This window comes from Stomoxys calcitrans, chromosome 5 (genome assembly GCF_963082655.1).
Source record: "Stomoxys calcitrans chromosome 5, idStoCalc2.1, whole genome shotgun sequence".
NCBI lineage: Eukaryota > Metazoa > Arthropoda > Insecta > Diptera > Muscidae > Stomoxys > Stomoxys calcitrans.
In genome coordinates this window covers 106359863-106387037 of record NC_081556.1, presented here as the reverse complement: position 1 = coordinate 106387037, position 27175 = coordinate 106359863, and the positions used below count along the sequence as shown (strand labels likewise).

Below are 27175 nucleotides of genomic sequence, written 5' to 3'. Positions count from 1 at the left end.
GCAAGCCGATTACTGGCTTAAGTATATGTCCAGAGTGACATGGGACGGATTAATATCTGAACCCTCTTTTCAACCTAACCTAGTTTGGCGTAATAGAGTAACTACACTTAGTAAAGTAAAGAAAACCTGGATCTAACGGTTAAACATGGCGGATATGCTTTTATGTTATAGAGGTGTATGGCAGCACGGGGGAAGGGAAATTAGAAATGGACCTGTGTGGTTATCTAAACACTCTGAAACAAAATCTACATCAAAGAGCATAACAAATGAACTTAGGAAAGAACATTTGGTTCCAACAGGATAATGATCCGAGGCCTGCTGCGTAGAAAATAGAAATGTGGTGACTATATACCGCCAAGTACAAAAAAAGAGTTAGACTTTGCCAGAGGACCTTCGCTTTTTGTCCACCATTAGTTAGGAGGGCACCGTAACGCAGAGGTTAGCATGTCCGCCTATGATTCCGAAAGCCTGGGTTAAAACCCCGGCGGGAACATTTCCCCGGCCCTTGAAGCCATCACACCTAATATGGTTAAAAAGTCTTCTAACCGAAAACGAAACGCGTCCCATAGTGATTGTTGTGTGTCGCTATCTCTGGCTTTTCTTTTCCATTTGCAAAGAAAATCTCCGATAATTGAGCTCGTCTCGAAAGAGAGACAAACAAAAATTTTAAAATTTAATAATCTTCGCCCTAACAGGCAAAAAACTTGAAAATGAAAAAAAATCGGCAGAGCCCGGCCAGGATTCGAACCTGGGCACACGGAGCAACAGCGAGAGCCGTTGCCGTTGGCTAGCGTTCGAAGCCATCAATACAACTTCCAACAGATGCACAGAAACATGTCTACCACGGAAATAGTGTAATTGTCACAGAAAAAAAATCTGTCATTACACAAAAACACATGCATTGGGAAAAAGTACAGCTAATAGAAAGGGTTGTCGAGCATTGTTAATGTGGTAATTGTATGACAGAGGCGTTTTCGCAATTAGTACGATTTAAATTCAAAAATTCAGTTCCCGCAAAATACACGACAACATTATATTTATACCCTACACCACTACTGAGGCTCAGGGTATTATAACTTAGCCCATTTGTTTGTGAGAGATAGACCCATTGATAAGTATACCGATGGACTCATAATCACTTTCTGATTCGATTTAGCTATGTCCGTCTGTCTGTCGGTGTTAAATTAGGTTAGGTTAGGGAAGAGTGACATTCCTTTACATATTCACTTAGACAATTTTAAGTCCATTGTGTTACCACAGTAGCGACAGACCAAGGCTTCTGGCGGGAATCGAACCCACTAACCCCTGCACTGGTAATCCAAGCACACTACCAACTCGGCTACCGGGGTACCCACTCTGTCCCTGTTAATTTGTGTACAAACTACAAACACACATATTTTTATTGGCGTAGAGACGAACCCTTTTGGAATTGGAACAAATCGGTTTAGATTTTGATATAGCTCCTATCCATATGGTCGCTCGATTTTGAGAAATATTGCAAAAAAGTGCTCATTTGTTAATCGCTTCTCTCGAAATTTGACAGAAAAGATTTTTTTTATGACTCTCGACATTACTGGTGAATTTCATACAAATCGGTTCAGATTTGGATATAGCTCTCATATATATTTATCGCCCGATTTTCACTCCTAGAGCTACTGCAAGCGCATTTATTGACCAATCTTGCCAAAATTTTGTACAACACATTCCTCGATCTAAGAAGTTTGCTCGAAATCGGTTCAAATTTAGATATAGCTCTCATATATATGTCGTCCGATTTTAAGAAATATTGCTACAAAGTGCTCATTTGTTAACCGATTCTCTCGAAATTTGGCAGTAAGGATTTTCTTATGACTCTTAATATTACTGGCGAGTTTCACAGAAATCGGTCCAGATTTAGATATAGCTGCCATATATGTATAACGGCCGATTTTCACTTCAAGAGCCACTGCAAGCGCATTTATTGACTAATCTTATCAAAATTTTGCACAACGCTTTCCTCGACGACTACCACAATATCTAAGAAGTTTGCTCGAAATCAGTTCAAATTTAGATGTACCTTCGTCAGATTCTGTCAACCGTAGTTATTACAGTTTGAACATATTTGCTTCAAATTTGATACGGATTGTTTCCCAACCCATCTGAAAACATCCACCGAGTTTCATCAAAATTGGTTCAGAATTAGATATAGTACCCACTTTGTACTTATAGCGTAGGTATGGGGTATTATACAGTCGGAGTGCGATCGATGGGTAGGTATGTACATAGTATATATATTGTGTAAGCTATTTGGCATTGTCATGAAATTTAAATAAAACAATCATTATACGTGAATTTGTTTACTCTGTCAATAATTCCATAGTTGTGAAATGGAATTTTTGATTTTTTGTTTGCTATTTACAAGTATTAATTTTAATGCACATAATAAGTGTGGTAAAATTGTTAGTTTAGTGCACTTGTCTTCAATTACAACGTTCATGTTCAGAAAGTCTTCGGACTGTGCGTTTAGCAAATCAAATCTGTAAACGCGGAATAATAACACAAAAAAGGGTTCCATTTTTTTTTGAAAAAAGGTGAAAAGGATGTTTTGTAAATAAAACCAACGAACTATGCTAAGGGAATTATTAAGAAAATAATGTTATAAAATATGATAAAACTCACCTGTCATCAAAGCTGAAAAGGAATATAAAGAAAATATTTTAATAAATATAAATACAATTTTAATAAATTAATAAATATTTTGAAAACTAAGAAAGAAAAAAAACCCAAAAAAATTGAAAGCGAAGCATACAAATCAGAAAATACTCGCGGGACCAAACCACCATGGAACTTAAGTAAATTAACTAAGTTTTTATGTGAATGTTGGAAGAAAGTTACGCGAATGACATCTTAAACACGAACCCTTCTGAACAGTATGTGTAGTGTGGTTGAAGAAGAACATACAGTGTAGTGCAAAACAAAAGCAACGCTTTTAACATCTGAAATGATTTTATTATTGATTCAGAAATGATAGATTCGGAAACTGCACCTCAGTCAGCCAAAAGGCTGCGGTCACCTGGAGGGCATCTCATGTCTAAAAGAACTAGGGCGAACTACAGTAAGATGGGTCCAAGAACCTTTGTGTATGTCGCTAGGGACAGTTCGGTGATGACAGTTGTCGACAACGGAGAAGAACAGGGCTGCATACATAGGACTAATTGGAGTGAGATAGTCAATGGACTATCATCAGTATACTCCGATGTCCTTGCGGAATTTCCTGGGTATCCTCCAGTTTGTGACGATGCAGGCTGGTATGGGGACCGATACAGACTAATTGCCTTCGGCGATCAACGCTCAATTGAAATGTATCGTTGTGCGCTAAAAATGATTGGTGAAATCTGGCCAGTTGCAGCACTAGATTAAGTCAAGAAGGAAGATATTCCTTCTCGATCAATGGCGCATGCTTGGATACCAAGGATTCCCTCAGATCCTGAATCGATACTTGGCAGACTAAGGGAATGTAATCCCAATTTTTCAACCATCGACTGGAAGATTGGTTGAGGCTGATGGTGACCGCAGACATGCAGTATTCGCACTAAACTCCGGCTGTCTTGCAGACTTCAACAAGTCTGAAGGGGTTGTATCCTAAGGATTTAACAAGTTAAAACTGAAGGTCTATAGAAAAGGTGGGGTTGGGGAATCAGAAGACGACTCAGCAGTTGTTGCTGAACACTTGTCTGAGGAACTATCGACCACATCGCTAAAGTCTGGCGGATTGCAGGAGACTGAAAATCCCTCAGATCCTGAATCGATACTTGGAAGACTAAGGTAATGTAATCCCAATCTTTCAACCACCGACTGGAAGATTGGATGAGGTTGATGGTGCCCGGAGACATGCAGTATTCGTACTAAACTCCGGCTATCTTGCAGACCTCAACAAGTCTGAAGGGGTTGTATCCTACGGATTTAACAAGTTGAAACTGAAGGTCTATAGAAGCGGTGGGGTTGGGGTACCAGGAGACGACATAGCAGTTATTGCGGAACACTTGCCTGAGGAACTATCGACCACATCGCTAAAGTCTGGCGGATTGCAGGAGACTGAAAATCCCCCTGCCACAATCGAGACAGAATGGGATGGCATCGAAACGGGACCTGACAAGCCCTGTGTGGTTGGGTCACAAAGTTGGACTGGGCTCAAGGTATGCGCCAGCTGGGAAGTACAGAACTCAAAAAGTACTTCGACAGCAGCAGTTAGTAAAGCATCTAAGGAGAAATCGTCCACACACCCAAGTATCCAGTGTTCTGAGGAAGAGTGGTTCCACAGCTTCCTCACCTGACACTGGATGCGTACGGAAGCTCATCATGACAAGTTCTAACGAATCTTGTGAGGATGAACTCCTGGTGGAATGAGAAGACGAAGCTAACACAACAGTGATAGAAATTCCGACTCCTGACTATGGTCCAGTTTCTACAGATAAATCTCCACAATTGTAAGGACAGATGAAAGGCGGATTGGGATAAATTTCGGCACAAATTCTGCACGTCTATTCCTTCTAGACTCGAAAAGGAAGTGGCAACTGCGCAGCATATGGGCATAATGATCAAGCCGCCCTGAATGACTCGCTTTTGACAGCATGTCCTAGTGCCAAGCCAATGGGCAAACAGCGAACACCATGGTGGACCCCAGAGCTGGCTGGTCTAAGGAAATCATGCAGAAAACTCTTCAACAGAGCGAAGGCCACAAGAGCACCACACGACTGGAACATCTATAAGGCTGAGCTAAGAAAATATAAGGGCGAGCTGAGAAAGGCTCAGAACAAATCCTAGATAGAATTCTGAAGCTGCGTGGAGGATACATCTGAGGCCCCTAGGCTAAAGAAGATTCTGTCCTCGAGACCTTTTACGGTGGGGTATATTCAGAAGTCAAAGAATCTATGGACAATGTCTTGTGAGGAAACACTAGAACTACTCGTCAAACGGACAACGTGGCACCGGAAGAGGTTGTCACTGGTATCCTTTCGTCGGAGGTTATTAGGGAAATTGTGTCTGAGCCGAAAATCCTTTGGGGGATAAGAAGTTTCGACTACTTTAATTCGCAGGCCCTGATGATATATCACTGGTTGAATTACAAGCTATGTCATATAAACTGGTTCCTTGGTTTTGGGGAGATATACTCTGCTTGTATCAGCATGTCATATATACCTGTGAAGAACGTGACTACTTTTGCAGAAGCTGTGAGGACATCGAGAAAGAAGAGACTATTGAGCATCTGATTTGTGTGTCCTAGCAGCCAGAAGGAGTTGAGTGAGTTTGATGATTAAAAATGTGCGGAACGACACACTGATCCAATCCATAGACCAGTACCGGATGGACCCGTCCCTTAGAGACTGGATAAACCATATGCTAAGGAACAGGTGGAAAAATTCTGAGTCCCATAACATAAATATAAGGAAGAAGGTGGCACAAGGCACGCCTCAGAGGGCATTTTATCACCACTCTTATGGGTGACCACCATAAATGACCTATTACGGATGCTGGCTGAGGAGGGATTTGAACCCGTCTTATACGCAGACGATGTTATACTCCTTATAAGGGGTAAGGATCTGAACGAGCTATGCAGTAGCGCCGAAAGGGTCTTGCAGATGGCATGCGACTGGGCTAGACCCAGAGGTTTCAATGTTAGCCCAGAGAAAATTGAAATATGCCTGTTCACGAGGAAGACGAAGGTGGGCTAATTTAACGCACCACGTTTCCTTAATAAGACGATTTCGATATCTGACAAGGTCAAATACTTAGGTATGATCTTAGGCAGAAAACTGAATTGGAAGTGTCACATTCAGGAACGTACTGAGAAGGCTCACAGATGTTGGGCACTATGTAGAAAGGCCGTAGGCTCGAAATGGGGCCTGAATCCGAGTGATTGAACCAATACTTACTTACGCCTCAGTGGTTTGGTGGACTGCTATGGAGAAAAAGGACCATACAATAGGTTCAGAGAACATGTTGTCTTGGCATAGACGAAGCGATGAGGACCACGCCCAATAGGGCATTGGAGACTATTTTAGATATCGGACCCATTGACGTACAGATAGTCCAATGGCACTACAAGAGCGTGATTGGACCAATAGTTACTTACGCCTCAGTAATTTTGTGGACTACTATGGAGAAAAAGGACCAAACAGTAGGTTCAGAGAACATGTTGTCTTGGCATAGGCGCAACGATGAGGACCACGCCCACTAAGGCTTTGGAGACTATTCTAGATATACGATCCATTGACGTACAGATTAAGTGTGAGGCAGCCACTGCGGCTATGAGACTAAAGACGATGGGAGAATGGATTGAGGATGGGAGCTGTTGATAGCATCGCGGTATAATCGAGGCGACGATAGGAAACTTTGAAGGAAGGGAAGAGGTTTTGATCGGATACCTGAGATGAACCTTGAAGTCGAGTCCGAGGCACCGCTGCCGTCGGCACAATCTTGGATTGAAGGAACCCTAGTATTCTATCTGGAAGATCATGTTACACTGATGGATCAAAGCTAGAGGACAAAGTGGGTCTGGGAACCTGACCTCAGTCCCTGAGATCTGTTTTAAACTGCCTGACCATAATAAGGTCATGCAGGCGGAGATCCGGCCGATCCCGGATAAGTGAGGTGGTGTGGTATTAACGCGAGGACGTCGAGTATAAACATCTTAACGGACAGTAAACGGGCCATAAGGGCAATAACAGCCCGGATGGCAAGATCACGAACAGTCTTGAAATGTAAGAAGGAGATTTACGGTTTGCATGAGGATGGCACGCATGCACCCGCGCATCGTTTTGGTGCATAGCGGAGTAATTGGGAATGAGAAAGCGATTTGGCAGTGAAGTTCAGAGAACTGCCGTCAATAAATTTGGTCAGCCCAAAGCCTTTCGGGCCGACGCATAAACTTGGTTAACCCAAAGCCTTACGGGTCGACGCAGTCCGAGTTAAAGGTGTGGTCGACAAACGACCACTACGGAACAGCGAAACGATCGGTAAGGCGGCGAAAACTATAGGGAGATCCGGATCGTGAAAGACAAGGCTATTACTGAAAGAAAGTCAGAGAAAGGCCAGTATAGCTTTCCGTATCATAACGGGACACATAGGACTACGAGCTCATTTATGCAAAATCGGGGCAGCAAGTGATAACTTATGAAGGGTATTCGTGGAAGATGATAAGACATTGGAGCATATCCTACGTCATTGCCCGGCTTTTGCGGCTAACATATATTGGTACTTAGGTGGAGACACAATACCAATCATGAAACAACTTAAGGTCGTGATATGGAAAACAATTAAGGATTTTGAAAGTAGCACTGAATTCCTGACTTACATTTTCTTTTTCGAGCTTACTCTATAGTATTTAGAGCACACAATAGGCCGGTAACAGGCTTAGTGGTTAAACATGAAGTTCAATATTGCTCAAATTTAGTTCATTTTAACTACTGTTGAGTTCAGGTAGGCGAAATATTGAATGAATAAATAAAGAAAACCAATCTGAAGACCTCAAGCTTGTTTCTACAAAAGTTATGTTTACAAATATAAAACTTTATTAAAACTTTCACACCCTTTCTTTTATTCAAGCACTCCATAATGGATATCAAACAATCCTTTGATAATCAGGAGATATTTGTTACCGGCGGAACAGGTAAATGACATTCAGATAAATTAATTGACATTGCAACAGCATCAATCAATCAATTGTCTTCAAATGACTTTATTTTTCTATTGGCCAAATTAGGTTTTCTAGGCAAATGTCTTATTGAAAAGCTTTTGCGTGATTGTTCAGGCATAAAGAGAATTTATATGCTGGTACGACCAAAAAAGGATAAAACGGCTCAGGATCGCTTGAACGATTACAAAAAAGAATTGATTTTTGAACGTATTCGACAGGAAAACCCTCATGTAATGGATAAATTAGTTCCCATAGTTGGCAATTGTCAATATTTAAATCTGGGCATTAGCAAGGAGGATCTAGAGCGCCTGAAAACTGTCAACATCATATTTCATGAAGCTGCTAATGTAAGGTAAGTGCAGACACCAAATACCTAAAATTTTTAAGTATTATAAATATATTAAAATACTTTTGCATGGAGCCTGATATAGCTCCCATATAAACCGATCTCCCGATTTCACTTCCTAAGCCCTTACAAGCCGCGATTTTTATCCGATTTGGCTGAAATTTTGCTTATAGTGTTCTGTTATGACTCTCAACAACTGTGCCAAGTACGGTCCAAATCGGTCTATAACCAGATATAGCTCCCATATTTCAGTAGAATCCATGGTGGTGGATTCCCAAAATTCTGCCCGGCCGAAATTGGCACGCTTTTACTTGTTTTCCCTTACCATCACCCGCCATCGAAGGATGGGAGTATATTCATTTCTTCATTCCGTTTGCACACCTCGAAATATCCATTTTCGACCCTATAAAGTATATATATTCTTGATCTGTCCCTCTGTCCGTCTGTTGAAATCACTCTATAGTCTTTAAAATAGTGCTGTTGAGCTGAAACTTTGCACAGCTTCTTTTTTTGTTTATAGGCAGGTTAAGTCCGAAGATAGGCTATGTCGGCCTATATCTTGATATAGCTCCCATATAGACCGATCCGCCGATTTTAGGTCTTAGGCCCATAAAAGCCATATTTATTATCCGAGTTTGCTAAAATTTGAGACAATGAGTTGTGTTAGGCTTCTAGATATCCTACTTGAAATGTGGATCAGATCGGTCCACATTTGGATATAGCTGCCATATAGACCTATCTCTCGATTTAAGGTCTGGTCCCATAAAAGGCGCACTTATTGTCCGATTTCGCTGAAATATTGGAGAGTGGGTTGTGTTAGGCCCTTCGACATATTTTTTCAATTTGACCCAGATCGGTGCAGATTTGGATATAGCTGCCTGATAGTCCGATCTCTCGATTAAAGGTCTTGGGCCCATTAAAGGCGCATTTCTTGTCCATTTTCGCTGAAATTTAGTACAGTGAGTTGTGTTAGGCTTCTTGATTTCTTTCTTGAAAATGGCCCAGATCGGTCTACATTTGGATATAGCTGCCACATAGACCTATCTCTCGATTTAAAGACTTGGCCCCACAGAAGGCGCATTTATTATGCGATTTCGCTGAAATTTGACACAGTGACTTATGTAGGGCTTTTTGGCCTCCTTGTCCACATATATGGTTCAGATCGATCTATGTTTGGATATAGCTGCCAAAAAGACCAATATTGAGCAAAATTGATCAATGACTTGTATTTATTAGACCACTCAATGTCAATGCCGAATTTGGTTCAAATCGGATCATAAATAATGCATTTTTCACCGGATTATGAAGAATGTTGGTTTAGTTTACATATGGTATCCAATGTTCGGCCCGGTCGAGCTTAATACCTATTCACTTGTTTAATTTTTTCAATTATTTATTTAATCGAATATTTCTCTCATATTTTGCACATCTTTCCGTTTAGATTTGATAATGATTTACGCAGTTCGATATTAATGAATACCAGAGGCACCTATGAACTGGTTAAAATCGCTCATACAATGAAGAATTTATTAGCTTTTGTCCATGTCTCCACAGCCTATGTATATCCCAAGGCAACATATATTGAAGAGAAGGTACGCTTGCATATTCGAATGGGAGCTTTTAAAAAAAATTTATAATTTTTGATTACAGATTTACACATTGCCAAATGATTGGAGGAAAGCCATAAAAATTGCCGAGACGTTTGAAGTTGACACATTGGAAATATTGAAAAACAAGTAAGTAAAAGCAATTAGCAAGAATTGGTGTTTAATTGACTTTGAAATGAAGATAGGAGAAATTATTTTGTAAAGAAATAACAATTTACAGAGTCTCAAATAGAAATTGGCCAGTTTTAATTTTAAATATTTGAAAAAAAGTGCCTCTTGCCACATCTCAAAGAAAGATATGTATATGACACTGTACAAACTTAATTATTTGGAATGTTTTTCTAGATACACCGACTTTTTCCCCAATTCCTACTCGTTTAGTAAAAACCTGGCTGAACAGATTATAAGTGACCATTCGGATCAACTGCCGGTGTCTATATTAAGACCAGTAGTTGGTAAGTCAGTGCCTTTTTCTGGTAGCATACAAAATAAATATGATTTCTTTCCCTCTTAAGTATCTCCCACATATTGCGAACCTGAACCAGGGTTCTTTGATAATTTAAACGGCCCCATGGGACTTATGGCCACACTTTCATTGGGAATCTCACAAATGACATTCTGCAAAGGAGAATTAAATTTATCTCTAATGCCAGTTGATATTATTACATCTTTGACCATTATAAATGCTTCCAAGTGCACTATGGAGACATTGGAGTGAGTGAAAGTACCTTAATTAAAAGTTTCCTTAATTATTTCCACTTGTAGAAAGAAAAAGGTACCTCTCGTCATAAGGAATTTTGCACCCAGAAGCTTGTATAAATATTCGCTACACCAAAGTGCCCTAATATCTGCACAAAAGACCGATGCCAATCCATTCCAGCATTGTGTGTGGACCCCCTCAACCCGGATGACGGACAACATGTATTGGTATCTGCTTTGGGTATTTTTTGTCCATATACCAATGGCATGTATATATGACTTGCTATTGGTACTGTCCAACAGACAACCCATGTAAGTAAAAATTTTAGGTTAGACCACGCACAGATAAAAAAAGGTAATTAGTCCAAACCTTTTTTTACCACCACCATAGAGTGGGGACATCCTAATCTAGTCATTGCGTTTATAACACCTTGAAATATAGATCTGCGACTCTATAAAGCGGGCGGGTTGTTTAGAATGAATGAAATAAACAAGAAGTAAAATAGAGAGATCGATTTATATGGGAGCTGTATCGGGCTATAGACCGATTCAGATCATAATAAACACGTATGTTGATGGTCATGAGAGAATCCGTAGTACATAATTTCAGGCAAATCGGATAATAATTGCGACCTTTAGGGGCTCAAGAAGTCAAGATCCCAGATCGGTTTATATGTCAGCTATATCAGTTTATGGACCGATTTGATCTATACTAGGCACAGTTATCATAAAAAAACACGTCGTGCAAATTTCATTCCAATCGGATAATAATTGCGCACTCTAGAGGCTCAAGAAGTCAAGACCCAAGATCGGTTTATAGGGCAGCTATATCAGGTTATGGACCGATTTGAACCATACTTGGCACATTTATTGGATATCATAACAAAACACGTCGTCCAAAATTTCATTCCAATCGGATAAGAATTGCGCACGCTAATGGCTCAAGAAGTCAAGACCCAAAATCGGTTGATATGGCAGCTAAATCAGGTTATGGACCGATTTGATCTATACTTGGCACAGTTGTTGGATATCATAACAAAACACGTCGTGCAAAATTTCTTTCCAATCGGATAAGAATTGCGCACTCTAGAGGCTCAAGAAGTCAAGACCCAAGATCGGTTTATATGACAGCTATATCAGGATATGGACCGATTTGAACCATACTTGGCGCAGTTGTTGGATATCATAACAAAACACGTCGTGCAAAATTTCATTCCAATCGGATAAGAATTGCGCACTCTAGAGGCTCAAGAAGTCAAGACCCAAGATCGGTTTATATGGCACCTATATCAAAACATACACCGATATGGCCCATTTACAATACCAACCGACCTACACTAATAAGAAGTATTTGTGCAAAATTTCAAGCAGCTAGCTTTACTTCTTCGGAAGTTAGCGTGCTTTCGACAGACAGACGGACGGACGGACATGGTTAGATCGACATAAAATGTCGCGACGATCAAGAATATATATACTTTATGGGGTCTCAGACGAATATTTCGAGTAGTTATACCCTCCACCATCTTATGGTGGAGGGTATAAAAATCATCACAAGAGCCTAAAAATGTCAAATCGGATGGAAGATATATATGGGAGCTATATCTAAAACTGAACCGATTTTGATAATATCAGACACACATGTTGGAACATTAAATAGACCGTCTTATGCAAAAATTGGTAAAGATGGAAACAAAATTATGGCTTCTAGAGCCTAAAAATGTCATAACGTCTGAAAGATATATATGGGAGCTATATCTAAAATTGAACCGATTTTGATAAAATTATGCACACACGTGGGAACATTAAATAGAACATCTTGCGAAAAATGTTGTAAAGATCAGACCAAAAATAATGGCTACTGGAGCCTAGAAATGTCATATCGGATGAAAGATACACATGGGAGCTATATCTAAAACTGAACCGATTTTGATAAACTTATACACACATGTTGGGACCAGTGTTGTCACTCACGAAAATTAATCCTACCAAATGTTCTATAAGCCAAAAATGTGGTATCTGTTTCTATACACACCACCGAAGAGTTGATTATTTTGCTATTCCATTTGCAACACATGAAATTATACATTTCCATTAAAAAAAAATTTATACATACTAAACGCCATTTGTTGAAATCACTCTATTGCCCAAAGTTCAAAGACGGCCTATATCTTGATATAGCACCATTGATACCGATCTGCCGATAAGAAATCTTGAGTTCATAAATGTCGTATATTTTTTACCCGATTTCAATGAACTACTGTGCCCTTTTTTTCTAAAATGTAAAGCAGTGAGACGCCATGTATAAAAATCCATGGTTTTATTCTGCACTCTTAACGAATACACACAGATAAAAATAATTTTGAAAAACAACAACTTTTGCCGAAAAAACGACACCGAAATTTGTTAATTTTCCTGCAACAATTTATTTTGAATTTCAACGACCCAAAGTACAAATTTGTTGTTGAAAGGCACTCTTTGCAAGTCATCATATAACAATAACAATAATATGTCCACAAGGAAGACAAAAACCGATTTAACCAGCCACCACATGTGCTTTGCTGCACAGCTTCGGTGTGATGGTGTTTTTATTTTCTCAGGTTTTTTCTCTGTCTCTCTCTCTCTCTCTACTAATACCCTAAAATCCAATTTTGTTACTTTTGCCGCCGTGTGATATGAACTCATGATTTCATGTTCAGTAGTCTTGCACGCATCCTCTAGCCTACCGACATCACGTTTTTATAAGCATCATTGCACAGTAATATGTGTCTCAAAAAAATTCGATTTTTAAAGAATATAAAAACGATATCTAAAAAATAGCAAAATAAAATTCGTTATCCGCGGCAATTTTTTTAGTAATTAACTTGGTATTTATGTGTTGGAAAAACCTACCAAAAATTGAGACCAGCTTACCAACCTACCAAGAGAATAAAAACCTACCAATTTTAGTGGGATCCTACCAAAAACAGCAACACTGGTTGGGACATTAACTATAATGTCTTTTATAGCCTAGTTTTGCTATACGATTTAAAAAAATCGACCCACCGTAATACATATTCTGATCGTCTGCACATTCGGAGTCGATTTAACCATGTCCGTCCGTCCGTCTCAAACCAATGAAGCTAGCCACTTGAAATTTTGCAACAAACACTTCTTATTTATTACGGTAGTTGGGTGTTGCAAAAGGGCCACATGGACTCAGATTTAGATATAGCGTCCATATAAATCGATACCCCGTTTTGACTTCTTAAGGCCTCAGACCCAGATCCCCAGACCATCGCTTATCGGTTTCGGCCAGGGCCGAATAAGTCGAAAACCAACTGGACAAAATTCGGAAGACTACTCAGAATAAGACTCGGGCAAGATAATTTAGATTGTCCAAGCATAGAAGACATTGACGAAAACTTCAATGGGATTACGACTGCACTGGTGGTAGTTGGTAGTTGTCCTCTTCGGGAAAGGAAATCAGCTCAAGAAAAACCCTGGATGACCGGGGAGATTCGCAATATTGGGAAAGTGGTTCCCAGACTTTTTACCAGAGCACGTCGTAAAAAAGTGGAAGTTAATTGGGATTTCAGATTTAGATATAGCGCCCATATAAATCGAATCCCCTTTTGGACTTCTAAAGCCGCAGACTATCGATACATTAGGTTTAGAATAGCACGGCCAGCGCCGAGTCCGATAAGCATCCGGAATAAGTTGAAAACCTACCGGGCAAAATTCTGAAGACTACTCATAGAAGACATTGACGAAAATTTCAATAGGATTACGACTGCACTGGTGGTAGTTGGTAGTTGTCCTCTTCGGGAAAGGAAATCAGTTCAAGAAAAACCCTGGATGACCGGCGAGATTCGCAATATTGGGAAAGTGGTTCGCAGACCCTTTAACAGAGCACGTCGTAAAAAAACGGACGTTTATTGGGATTTCAGATTTAGATATAGCGTCCATATAAATCGAATCCCCGTTTTGATTTCTTAAGCCTCTAGACCTTCGATACATTAGGTTTAGAACAGCACGGCCAGCGTCGAATCCGATAAGCTTCCGTAATAAGTTGAAAACCAACTGGGCAAAATTCGGAAGACTACTTAGAAGAAGACTTGGGCAAGATAATTTAGATTGTCCAAGCATAGAAGACATTGACGAAAATGTCAACAGGACTACGACTGCACTGGTGGTTGTCCTCTTCGGGAAAGGAAATCAGGCCAAGACAAACCCTGGATGAATTGGGAGAATTCATAAAAAAGCGGAAGTTTATTGGGATGTGTATTACATACGGCTGAAGGAATAAAATCAAATTACCAGAGCGGCAAAACGTGCCTCCTGGAAGCTTTTCTGCAAACAGGTCGATAGCGTTAACGACCCCGCCCATATAAAAAATTTCTCTCAAAAACTCATGTCCAAACTGAAACTTTAGTAGTCGACATGGAAGTGAGAACAGAGACAACGGAGGACATGTTGAGGCTTTTCATTAAAACCCATTTTCCACAGAAATCTTGGAATAATGATGTTGATCGAAGGTTTATAATTACGGAATTTATGGTGAAGGAATCTTGAGGAGCTTCAAGTCATTTAAGTCACCCGGAACTGATGGAATATTTCCGGCGTTATTACAGAAGAATGCCGACTATCTGGCGCCCCACCTGGTCAATATTTTCACAGCGTGCCTGGGACTTGCATACACTCCGAAATCTTGGCAGGTGGCAGACAAGGGTGGCATTTATACCCAAGCCCGGCAATGCGACACCAATGGCCTACAGACCTGTAAGCCTTACATCCTTCCTACACAAAACCATGGAACGTATTGTGGACACCATGATAATGAGCAGGACATCCAGCGAACTGCTCAAATACAAACAGCATGCCTATGTTAAGGGAAGGTCGGTGGAGACTGCCCCCCACTAGCTTGTGCATAAAATAGAGGAATCCTTCGATGCCAAGACGTACACACCCGTGGTACGCATTGATATCGAGAGGGCTTTAAACAATGTGCGGACCGACACATTGATACAATGCTTAGACCAGTACCAGGTAGACCCGGATAAATCTGGATAAATCATATGCTAAGGAACAGGTGATAAATTGTGAGTCCCAAATATAAGGGAGAAAGTGGCACAATGCACGCCACAAGGGGACATTTTATCGCCACCTCTAGAAGTTCAAGAAGTTAAATCGCAGTTTAACGTCGTATAGGATATATCTATATGAACGGAAATTGCCTTTATGCAATCCCCAAATTTAATCATTATGGTTTTATGTGGCGTTTTATGTTTTTAATAATATGCTTTTAAGCTCCTTTCTCGTTCGTTGGATATTCAAATTGTCTCTGATGCAACCAAGTCAACCAACGCAAAGCAGTTCACGGCGTCATTTCAATATGTGGTCAGTGTCAGTGTGTGTTTACATAGCTTTGTTGTCATTGTTGCCGTTGTCACCGTCGACTATCGTTTGTGGTGGTTGCACGTATGAGATGCAATTGCAACGGTGAATGTTGTACTCTCCCCCATTCAGTCAACTCTTTGTGTTGCAAAAGGATTTTGCATGGCTCGTTTAATCTTTTACCAGAATGCACTGACATTTTTCTGACTGCTACTAACTCGACGTAGTCCCGTAGAGAGTAAAATGCTGCGATTGTTTTTTTCCCCTTTATGTTGGCTTGTTGTCTCTGATGCGTTGGCGACCCAGGCGAATGCACATCCACATAGCATACAAGTTTTATATGAGCCATTCAAAGATATGTAGAAATTTTTACAAACGGCTTGAACCCAAGGCAAGATCAAGTCATTCTTTTTAAAGGCAAGAAAAAAGCGAGTTTTCAAATTTTATTTAAAACAATATTGTCTGTTATATTTTTTTTATTTGTTTTTTCTGTCAGCCAACACACAGGGGATATCCCCTATGAATGCAGTGCATTGCGTTGGCGAGAGGAAATTAGGAATTGGAGGGGGGGAGGATGTAGTGCTTATTGACATTTGTCTCAAATCTTTGGATGTCAAAGTGGGTGGGAAAAACATTAGCCGGAAGTCGACTCCACATACGAAATAAGAATTTTCCCTATAATGCAATGTGAGTTCCTGGAATGTCTAGTATCGCTAACATACATCCTTACATCAGGAATAAGAAGACTAATATCAGACGAACACACACCATGAAAGTGCCGATAGAACAGCGCCAAACAACCCACATTGCGACGATGATGAAGGGAGGCAATAGAGTTGGATACCCCGCTGTCCCCAATCAACGCCATCGCTCTCCTCTGTACACGGTCCAGTAGCTCCAGGGATGATTTTGAAGCTACGGCCCATACATGTGAGTTGTACTCCATTTTCGAACTATGGATGCCCACCACCACGGATATACATGTATATATCTGATCGACTATTATCGAAAACCAGACGAAAAAACGCGGTATATATGACAGCAATATACAAATAAAGTCCAGTCTGAAGCATACTCGATAGGAATATCGAGGGGCCTAACACAACTCACTGTGCTAAATTTCAGCAAGATGGGGTAATTAATGTGGATTTAACGGAAGATCAGTGTATATGGTAGCTGCATCTAAATATGGTCGGTTACAAACCGCTAATCCAAAATGCAGATAAATTCCACTTGGAGAGAAATTTTAAATGGCATAGTACCTCACAAATGTTGCCAGCATTAAGAGGGGAAAACAACCGCTGACAATTTTTTTTCTAATGGTCTCGCCAGGATTCGAACCCAGGCGTTCAGCGTCATAGGCGGACATGCTAACCTCTGCGCTACGATGGACTCTGTTTGTAATACCTCGAATTATTCGTCTCAGACCCCATAAAGTTTATATATTCTTGATCGTCATGACATTTTATGTCTATCTAGCCATGTCCGTCCGTCTGTCTGTCCAAAGCACGCTAACTTTCGAAGTAGTAAAGTATAGGTTAGTTGGGATTGTAAATGAAGTGTTCTTTTATGATTTTCAACAACTCTGCTAAGTATGGTTTAAATCAATCCATAACCTGATATAGCTGTCATATAAACCCACCTGGGGTCTTGACTTCTTGAGCCTCTAGAGGGCGCAAATCCTATCCGATTTGGCTGAAATTTTGAACGACGTATTTCGTCGTGACTTCCAAAAACTGTGCTAAGTATTGTTCAAATCGGATGAAAGCCTGATATAGCTGCTATATAAACTGATCTTGAATCTTGACTTCTTGAGCCACTAGAGTTCGTAATTCTCATCCGATTTAGCTGAAATTTTGCACGAAGTGCTTTGTTATGATTTCAAACAAATGTTCCAAGTACGGGTAAAATCAATGCAAAATCTGATATAGCTGTCATATAATCCGATCTGGGGTCTTGAGTCTTCTTCTTGAGCCTTTAGAGGGCGCAAATCCTATCCGATTTCGCACGACGTGTTTCATTATAACTTTCAACAACTGTGCAAAATATGGTTTAAATCGTCAAATCGTTCAAATCATGATATAGCTGCCATATAAACCGATCTGGCATCTTGAGCCTCTATAGAGCGCAATTTTTATCTGATTTGGATGAAGTCTACAACTGCTTCTCCTATGACCCTCAACATACGTGTCAAATATGGTCTGAATCGGTATATAACCTAATGCAGCTCCCCCATAAAACGATCTACTTATTTTACTTTATGAGCCGCTAAAGGGCGAAATCCTTATTCAATTTGGCTGAAATATTACACAATGACTTCCACTGTGGTCTCCAACATTCATTCCATTATGGTCAAATATGGATGATGACTGAGGAGGGAATTGAACCTGTCTGCTACGCACACGATTTTATAATACTTCTAAGGCGTAAGGATCCAAACCAGCTATGCAGAAGGGTTTTCCATATGACATATGACCAGGCTAGACCCAAAGGTCTCAATGTTAACCCAGAGAAGATTGAAATATGCCTTTTCACGAGGAAGACGAAGGTGGGCCAATTTAACGCACCACGTTTCCTCAACGAAACGAATTCGATGTCTGACAAGGTCAAATACTTAGGAGTGATTTGGGACAGGAAACCAAATTGGAAGTGTCACATTCAGGAGCGTACATAGAAGGCTCATAGATGCTGTCCACTATGTTGACGAGCCTTTGGCTCGAAATGGGGCCAGAATCCGAGAATACTCCACTGGCTCTACAGGAGCGTGTTTAGACCAACAAAAGGACCATACAACAGGTTCAGAGAACATGTTGTCTTGGCATAGGTGGAGCAATGAGGACCATGCCCACTAGGGCACTGGAGACTATTTTAGATATCCGACCCATTGACATACAGATTAAGTGTGAGGCAGTCACTGCGGTTATGAGACTTAAGGCGATGGGAGAATGAATTGAGGATGGGAGCAGCTCATACCATCCCGGTATAATTGAGGCGACGAAAGTAAAACTGGACGGAAGGGAAGAGGTTTGCGATCGGATTAGTAAGATGAACCTTCAGGTCGAATGCGATATACAATATATGGGAGCTATATCTAAAACTGAACCGATTTTGATAAAATTATGCACACATGTTGGAACATTTAATAGAACGTCTTGTACAAAATTTTATAAAGATCGGACCAAATTTATGGCTACTAGTAGAGCCTAAAAATTTCATATCGGATGAAAGATATATATGTAAGCTATATCTAAATCTGAACCGATTTTGATCAAATAAGCACTTCTTATTAATTTAGGTAGTTGGGGGTTGCAAAAGGGCCACATTGGTTCAGATTTAGATATAGCGCCCATATAAATCGATCCCCCTTTTTGAATTCTTAAGCCCCAGACCATCGCTACATTAGGTTTAGAATAGCCGAATCCGATAAGCTTCCGGAATAAGAAGGCCGACTATCTGGCGCCCCACTTGGTCAATATTTTCACATGGGACTTGCATACACTCCGAAATCCTGGCAGGTGACAGGCAAGGGTGGTATTTATACCCAAGCCCGGCAAGGCAAGTTATGCGACACCAAAGGCCTACACACCTGTAAACCTTAACTCCTTTCTACTCAAAACCATGAAACATATTGTGAACCCCATGATAAAGTGTAGGACATCCAGCGAACTTCTCAAATACAAACAGCATGCCCATGTCAAGGGAAGGTCGATGGAAACTGCCCTCCACGACCGTTAGGCCGTACTATCGATTCAAATAAAGAGTGAGCTCCCATATAAACAAATCTCCCAATTTTATTTCTTGAGCCACTATAGGGCACAATTCTTAACCGATTTGGGTGCATAATGAATTCCACTTTGGTCCCCAACAGCCAAACAAGTATGGGCCCCAATCGGTTTGTCTATAAAGAGATATCGGCCAAAGAACTTGACAAATTCGTTCCATGGTGGAGGCTACATAAGATTCGGCCGAACTTAGATTTTACTTGTTTCTTTCATATACAGGTTGCTGAAAACCACACGAAGGATTCATTACACCAGCAAGGCTGTGGGTGAATTTGCCGTTAAATACTATGATTTTTCCAACGAAGGCATGTGGGAATTGTACCATTATCAACAGAAGTATGATAAGAAGTAAGTGCAACGATCTAAATCAGTATCCTTGTCCTTATTACATTACGAAATATATTCCTAAATTTCAGAGGCATATTTCTAGCGGGTTACCCTACATTCGATTACCATGCTGTTTTTGAAAGTGTGTATGATTATAAGTTTTTAATAATGATGAACATTAGTTATTCTAAAAGTATTTTTCTTTGAACCAGGTATTAATCGTGGATTTAAAAAGTTCATCTTCAAAGAACCCATTGAGGCTACACCGGCAACACGATGGCGTTATAAGACATTTAAAATATTAAATGAATTGGTTAAATTGACGTTGTTTATTTTTTCGGCAAAATTTGTTTGGAAATTAATTCATTAAGTTGTATTATTAAATTATTTAAACGCCGACCGAAGCGACCGAAGTTCACAAAACAAAGTTTAAAAAGGAAAAGGGAGTTTATAAATTTCAATAAATAAATTGTATATTATGTAAATTTAAAATACACACAATTTTTTGTGCATCCCGAGAGTGACAGGGCAAGGAGGGGAGCCATTCGCCCTATCCGTGGTCTCCGAGCCGATGGACAGCCATCACAATTTACCGTGGGCGAAGTTACGAATGTCATCCATGGCGCCAAATCGTCCAAGACCGTGGGCCCCGACGGAATCTCTGATTCTTGAGTGACATAAACAGGCAAGCCGTCATTTCTTTGGGATCAGAACACCTCCCCATAATTCTCACCATCGACCGACCACTCGACTTCATAACCTCTGAGCGCCGAACGTTTATCAATCAGAAGAAGGCCGTTTGGGTCGGCTTCAGAGAGTACACCAATCGCCACTTCAGTGAGCTGACACCCCCTCAAATGTGCTAGTTGCTGAGAGGAAATTCCGAGACATCATTAACGCAGCAGCCGCTCGCTTTATGCCAGCCGGTTGAATAGGCAAGTTGTGATCTACCGTTAAGTCACTCTCGAACCCCGGTAGATGGAATAACAGGACCTCAGTCACTTTTGGCGTCGTAACCTTGACTGATCCGAAGAAATGCGACAGGTTGTTCAACCGTCAACTTATCGTGCATCCCGAGAGTGACAGGAAAAGGAGGGAAGCTATTTGCCGTATCCCTGATCTCCGAGCCGACGGACAGCCATCACAATTTACCGTGGGCGAAGTTACGAATGCCATCCGTGACGCTAAATCATCCAAAACGTTGGGCCACTACACATTGATGTTGAAGAATCTGAATTTACCTGGATTAGAGTACCTTACTACTCAACCTCAACCTCTCTTTGAACACTCTTATAGTTCCCGACGTCTGGAAAATGGGCAGAGTGATCCCGCTACTGAAACCTGGAAAGGACCCGAGTTTGGGGGAGTCGTACAAACCGATCTCCCTTCTCTCACCAATGGCAAAGGCGCTTGAGGCATTACTCCTCCCGAGCCTCGTAGGAGAATTCGCATTCGCTGAGCATCAACATGTCACCACCGCACACATTTGCGTGGCTTTAATCAGCACAGGACATGTGATAGGACGGTCCTCGTGGTCAGCCATGCCAAACTATTTGAGGACATCGCCAACACATCCCTCCAGCCAGGCCTGAAGCGCTGGGTCGCGAATTATCTGTGTAGTCGCCAGTTATTTGTGGAATTTAGGGATAAGAAGTCAAAGCACCGTAGAGTGATACATAGAGTTCCCCAAGGTGGGATGATATCTCGCACCGATCTACCTTCTCTCACCAGTGGCAAAGACGCTTTAGGGATTACTCCTCTCGAGCCTCGTAGGAGAATTTCCATTCGCCGAGCATCAACATGGATTTCGAAGACTGCATAGCACAACAACAGCTTTGCATGCCATCACCGCACACATTTGCCGTGGCTTCAATCAGCCCAGGCCATGTGATAGGACGGTCCTCGATGGCACTGGACCTATCGAAGGCATTCGAAACGGTCAGCCATGCCAAACTATTTAAGGACATCGCCAACACGTCCCTCCAGCCTGGTCTTAAACGCTGGGTCGCGAATTATCTGTGTGGTCGCCAGTTATTTGTGGAATTTAGGGATAAGAAGTCAAAGCACCGTAGAGTGATACATGGAGTTCCCCAAGGTGGGATGATATCTCGCACCGATCTACCTTCTCTCACCAGTGGCAAAGACGCTTTAGGGATTACTCCTCTCGAGCCTCGTAGGAGAATTTCCATTCGCCGAGCATCAACATGGATTTCGAAGACTGCATAGCACAACAAGAGCTTTGCATGCCATCACCGCACACATTTGCCGTGGCTTCAATCCGCCCAGGCTATGTGATAGGACGGTCCTCGATGGCACTGGACCTATCGAAGGCATTCGAAACGGTCAGCCATGCCAAACTATTTGAGCACATCGCCAACACCTCCCTCCAGCCAGGCCTGAAACGCTGGGTCGCGAATTATGTGTGTGGTCGCCAGTCATTTGTGGAATTTGGGGATAAGAAGTCGTAGCACCGTAGTGTGAAACAGGGAGTTCCCCAAGGTGGGGTGATATCTCCGGTACAGTTTAACCTCTACCTTTTCTCCATTCCACCCCCTCCAGACGGCATAGAGATCATATCATATGCAGACGATTGTACGGTCATGGCATCAGGCCCCCCAACCATTGTTGACATCTGCGATAGGTTGAACGTCTTTCTCAACGAACTTGTCTCATATTTCGCTGCAAGAAATCTGAAGATATCTGCCACCAAATCTTCAGCCACATTGTTCACAAATACGCGTGAGGTGAATACTGAGCTGACTGTGATGGTCGATAGAGAAATGATTCCGACCATCAAGTGTCCCAAAATACTTGGCGTCACATTTGACATTCTCCCCCTATTGGCCCAGCAATTTGCGAAAAAGTCCTCAAGTCACTTGCCGGCAGCACTTGGGGGCTGACAAATAAGCCTTGTTGACCACGTACAAAGCAATTGGTCGGTCTGTGGTAAGTTATGCAGCCCCAGTGTGGTCTTGTCAGCTCTGTGACAAATGGCAGTGGAATAATATTCAGATCTGTCAGAATGTCACATTTTCAACTACGACTGGCTGCCTTCTCAGTGCTCATGTGAACCACCTCCATCAGGAGACAAAGATCCTACATAACTATATGCTGTCTAGGCTATACCTTCTGGGCTGTTATCGCAGCCATCCATCCAGATCATAATCTTTTGGATATGTATCCACCGCCCAGAAGCTTTAAGGTTGATCTACATGATCTAGAGCGTGAGGTTCAATGCTGCAGCAGAGAACCTCTAGATCAAGCGGCATATCAAATGAGTTTAGGCAACATTCATGCAGTATGCGGTAAATAGCTACCGGATGATGTGGTTCTTGGAGAACGACCGCCTTTCATTGCACCTAAAGAAATTGGCCTCCCCCGGCTAACCAGAGTGGTTCTAGCTCAATTACTATATGCAGCTATATGCAGCCGCCTTAACTCCTACAGACCAAAGATTGATGCCGACTTGCCCGATATATATCAGGGACCATACGACACACGTCACCTGTTTATACTGTCCAGCCAAACCCTCACGCCTCAGAACCAGATTCCTCTGGACGCACCTCATCTCAGTCGCAGAGTTCTTGGATCTGGACACTTAACAGAATCAAGCAGACGAAAGATAGAACACAACAAACTGCTACAAAAACAACAACCTACACGACTCAGACCCAGATCTCTCGGGACGCACCCTATCCTAGTTGTAGTGTTTCTGGATCTGGATACTCAACAGAATCAAGCAGACGAAAGATAGAACACAACAACATCACGATCATCATCATTTAAGAGTTTGACGAGGATCGCTAAATCTACATGCAATGTGGCTACAACAACAACCAAGTTCGTTTCTACCCACAGGACCGATAGCCGCAGGAACGTTATGGCAATTGATTGACAATAACTCCCTTTGTATGACAAGTAGCATCATAGGCACTCTGTATTTAAGCAAGAGCCTATGTCGCCCGGCCTCTCACTAAGATTCTCCACTCTATATCGCTGATATAGCTACCTATGGATGTACACGATAGCTACCAGTTGAGCTTCTCGCGATGACAATGAACACTCCCGACACGGGATAACTACAATCCCATGGCAGCCCTTTGTACGTACCAGATTGACCCGTTGAGATTCTTCAACGGCAAGGGCTGTCACCTCAGTGTACAACACACTGCTACAACAACAACAACAACGAGCATCAAACAGGCTGCAACTTTGAGCTCCAATCTGTGTGGTGTTCTTTTTTGTCACGAGAAGCTTAGCTGAGAGCTACCGGGCGCGTCCACAGGTTGCGGATAGTGGAATGCTCCATATGGAGTAGCTGCAACGGCAGTCGCGGACAATCAGCGGGTATCGAGTGAAAAGTCTCAGTCAGAGGAAGGGTGGCACCGGCTCTTGCTTAAATACTGAGTGTCTATGATGCTTGATATGACAAGGCGAGATATTGGCGCCTATAAATAACCAATGGCCATGAAGTTCCCGCGGCGACGGAACGAGCTTGATCACTTATAGGAGCTTGACGAAGATCGCCACGCCCACATGAGATTGTGGTAACAACAGCAACATCACGACCATCACGTTTCCGCCGCGATCGGTCCTATGGACCGGAACGGGCTTATTCATCTTTGGGAGTTTGACGAGGATCGCTACCTCCACATGCAATGTGGTTACAACAACCAAAACCAAGCTCGTTTGTGTCCACAGGACCGATTGCCGCAGAAACTTTAGGGCCACTAGTTATTTAAAAGCGCCAATAACTCCCCTTGTATGACAAGTAGCATCATAGGCACTCAGTGTTTAAGCAAGAACCGGTGTCGACCGGTCTGTCAATGAGAGTCCCCACCCGATCTCGCTTATTGTGCGCAACTGCATTTGCAGCTACTCCGAATATGAAACATGAAGCACTATACACAACCTGTGGATGCCCACGTTAGCTACCAACTGAGCTTCTCGCGATGACAATGAACACTCCCGGCACTGGATAGCAGTAAGCACCACATTGGCTGGCACATTGAGGTTCGATCTGTGTGGTGTTATTTGCTGTCACGAGAAGCTTAGCTGCGAGCTACCGGCCGCAGCTATCCACAGGTTGCTGATAGTGGAATGCTCCATACGGAGTAGCTGAGTGAGAGGTCGGGCGGCACCGGCTCTTGCACAAATACTGAGTGCCTATGATGGTCATTATGACAAGGGGAGTTATTGGCGCTTTTAAATTAGCTATGGCAACCCTATTCCCGTGGCGATCGTTCCTTTGGACCGGAACAAGCTTGCTCACCTATAGGAGCTTGATGAGGATCGCCATCTTCACATGAAAATGTGGTTACAACAAGAACAACAATGAACACTACACAAATCGTAGCTCAGAGTTCCAACCCGTGTGGTGCTCATAGCCATCTCGTGCCGGGACTCAAGATGTCGCAATGAGGAGTATTTATCAAGGACGATTGCCCGCCCAGATAAGGACTTTTGCCTTTTTATTTCCTCTCATCAAGACAATTGTGTGGTCGACGGTTTGAAACATCATAAAGGTCATATAGAATGATTGGCAAAATTTTGTAAAATTATATGAAAACGTTTGGTTTGTCTGTGTGCGCTTTCTTTTTTTTGGTCTTAAAATCATATTGAGATTCCATAGCACGATATTGTCCGACTATAGACCATTTTTTTCAATGCTTTCTATTGAAAGAATAGCACAGCAAAAAACACTCATAAAAGTAAGGCAAACTGTGTGATGTTGCTAAATACCATTTGACCGACTACCCGTATCGCGATTTCTGATTCAACGAACATAGGCGGAATTTGTGGTTGGAACACTTGGAGCAATGTAGCTTAGGCACCGGTTAAGGCAATCTGTGGTCTACTGTTAAGTCACTCTCGAACCCCGGTAGACGGGATGACAGGACCTCAGTCACTTTTGGCAAAGTAACTGTGACTGATCCGAAGACATGCGCCAGGTTGTTCAACCGTCAATTTGATTGTGCATCCCGAGAGTGACAGGGCAAGGAGGGGAGCTATTCGCCGTGTCCGTGGTCTACGTTTGGTGTAGCCTCATTTTCATGGCGATCCTCGTCAAACTCCTGTAGGTGAGCAAACTCGTTTGGGTCCAAAGGACCGATCGCAGCGGGAACAGAGTGGCCATTGGTTATTTAAAGGCGCCCATAACCAGCCTTGTGCTATCGGGCATCATAGGTTAGGTTAGGTTTAAGTGGCAGTCTGCCATCAGATTTACTTAGACGTTTCGTCCATTGTGATACCACAGGAACAGAAGAAGGAAGATGCCTTCTTCGTTGAACTATCCCTCTGCGAATGTTCACATCCGCTAAATCAGACAGGTTCTCAAAGAAATGAGAACCTAAAGTGGAACTGCTTCTAGCTGCTAGTGCGGGACACACACAGAAGGTGTTCTATAGTCTCTTCTTCCTCGATGTCCCCAAAGCCTTCAATCTGTCAGCATTTTTTCCGATTAGACAGTGACCTGTCATGCAGGACACAATGATTGAGACGTATGTTCTAACCAATGACAGCAAAGTAGTAGACCTCTTCAAGTCTAGATGAGGCCACATAGTTTTGGAATGCTCACAACCTCCTCTTTGTGACCCTCTGTCAATCGTTGCCCTTCGGGCCTGGTCCTGAAAACTTAGCTTACATGTCGCTAGACGCATACCCATAGATTTCAGTGTCCCTGGAGTAAGGTAGTTCCTAGTCTCGCAATCTCGCCTGCTTTAGAATTCCCTGGGATATCTCTGTGGGCCGACACCCAAAACAGGTGAATTTTGAATTGTTCAGCCATCTCGTTGAGAGATCTGCGACAGTCGAGGGCTGTTTTTTTGTTCAGAAATATGTTCTCCAGGGATTTAATGGCTGCCTGGCTGTCTGAGAAGATCGGGCATAATAGGCAACTTAGCTTACATGTCGCTAGAGGCATACCCACAGATTCCAGTGTCCCTGGAGTGTGTAAGGTAGTTCCTAGTCTCGCAATCTCGTCTGCTTTGGAATTCCCTGGGATATCTCTGTGACCCGGCACCCAAAACAGGTGAATTTTGAACTGTTCAGCCATCTGCGACAGTCGAGGGCGGTTTTTGTGTTCAGAAATATGTTCTCCAGGGATTTAATGGCTGTCTGAGAAGATCGGGCATAATAGGCACTCAGTATTTGTGTAGGAGTCGGTGCCGCCCGGCCTCTCACTGAGACTCTCCGCTAGATACCACCAATTGTACAAGACTGCCGTTGCAATTACTCCGTATGGAGCATTCCACTATCGGCAACCTGTGGACGGTAGCTTGCAGCCAAGCTTCTCGAGACAGCCAAACAGATTGAACCCCAATGTTCCAGCCTGTGTGGGGGTCACAGCTATTCTGTGCCGGGCATT

The 27175-nt window shown here is 42.2% G+C and overlaps 1 protein-coding gene across 1 annotated transcript; it reads left to right on the top strand.

The window, feature by feature from the left end:
- The first annotated feature begins 2454 nt into the window (after positions 1-2454).
- LOC106081025 (putative fatty acyl-CoA reductase CG5065) lies at positions 2455-20301 on the top strand. Its single transcript, XM_013242696.2, has 11 exons — positions 2455-2570; positions 7585-7648; positions 7742-8027; positions 9463-9613; positions 9672-9757; positions 9974-10083; positions 10144-10342; positions 10394-10639; positions 19702-19830; positions 19899-19951; positions 20022-20301. Exons 2-11 carry the CDS (start codon positions 7594-7596, stop codon positions 20177-20179), a joined length of 1473 nt encoding a protein of 490 aa, XP_013098150.2. The 5' UTR covers positions 2455-2570; positions 7585-7593; the 3' UTR covers positions 20180-20301.
- Positions 20302-27175: the final 6874 nt, after the last annotated feature.

Excerpts from the sequence above, each read along its gene's own strand:
- LOC106081025 (XM_013242696.2), top strand. The coding sequence starts at position 7,594 with ATGGATATCAAACAATCCTTTGATAATCAGGAGATATTTGTTACCGGC. Across the intron at positions 10,640-19,701 it reads CTGTCCAACAGACAACCCAT|GTTGCTGAAAACCACACGAA; the intron begins GTAAGTAAAAAT and ends TTTCATATACAG. Across the intron at positions 19,952-20,021 it reads TTACCATGCTGTTTTTGAAA|GTATTAATCGTGGATTTAAA; the intron begins GTGTGTATGATT and ends TCTTTGAACCAG.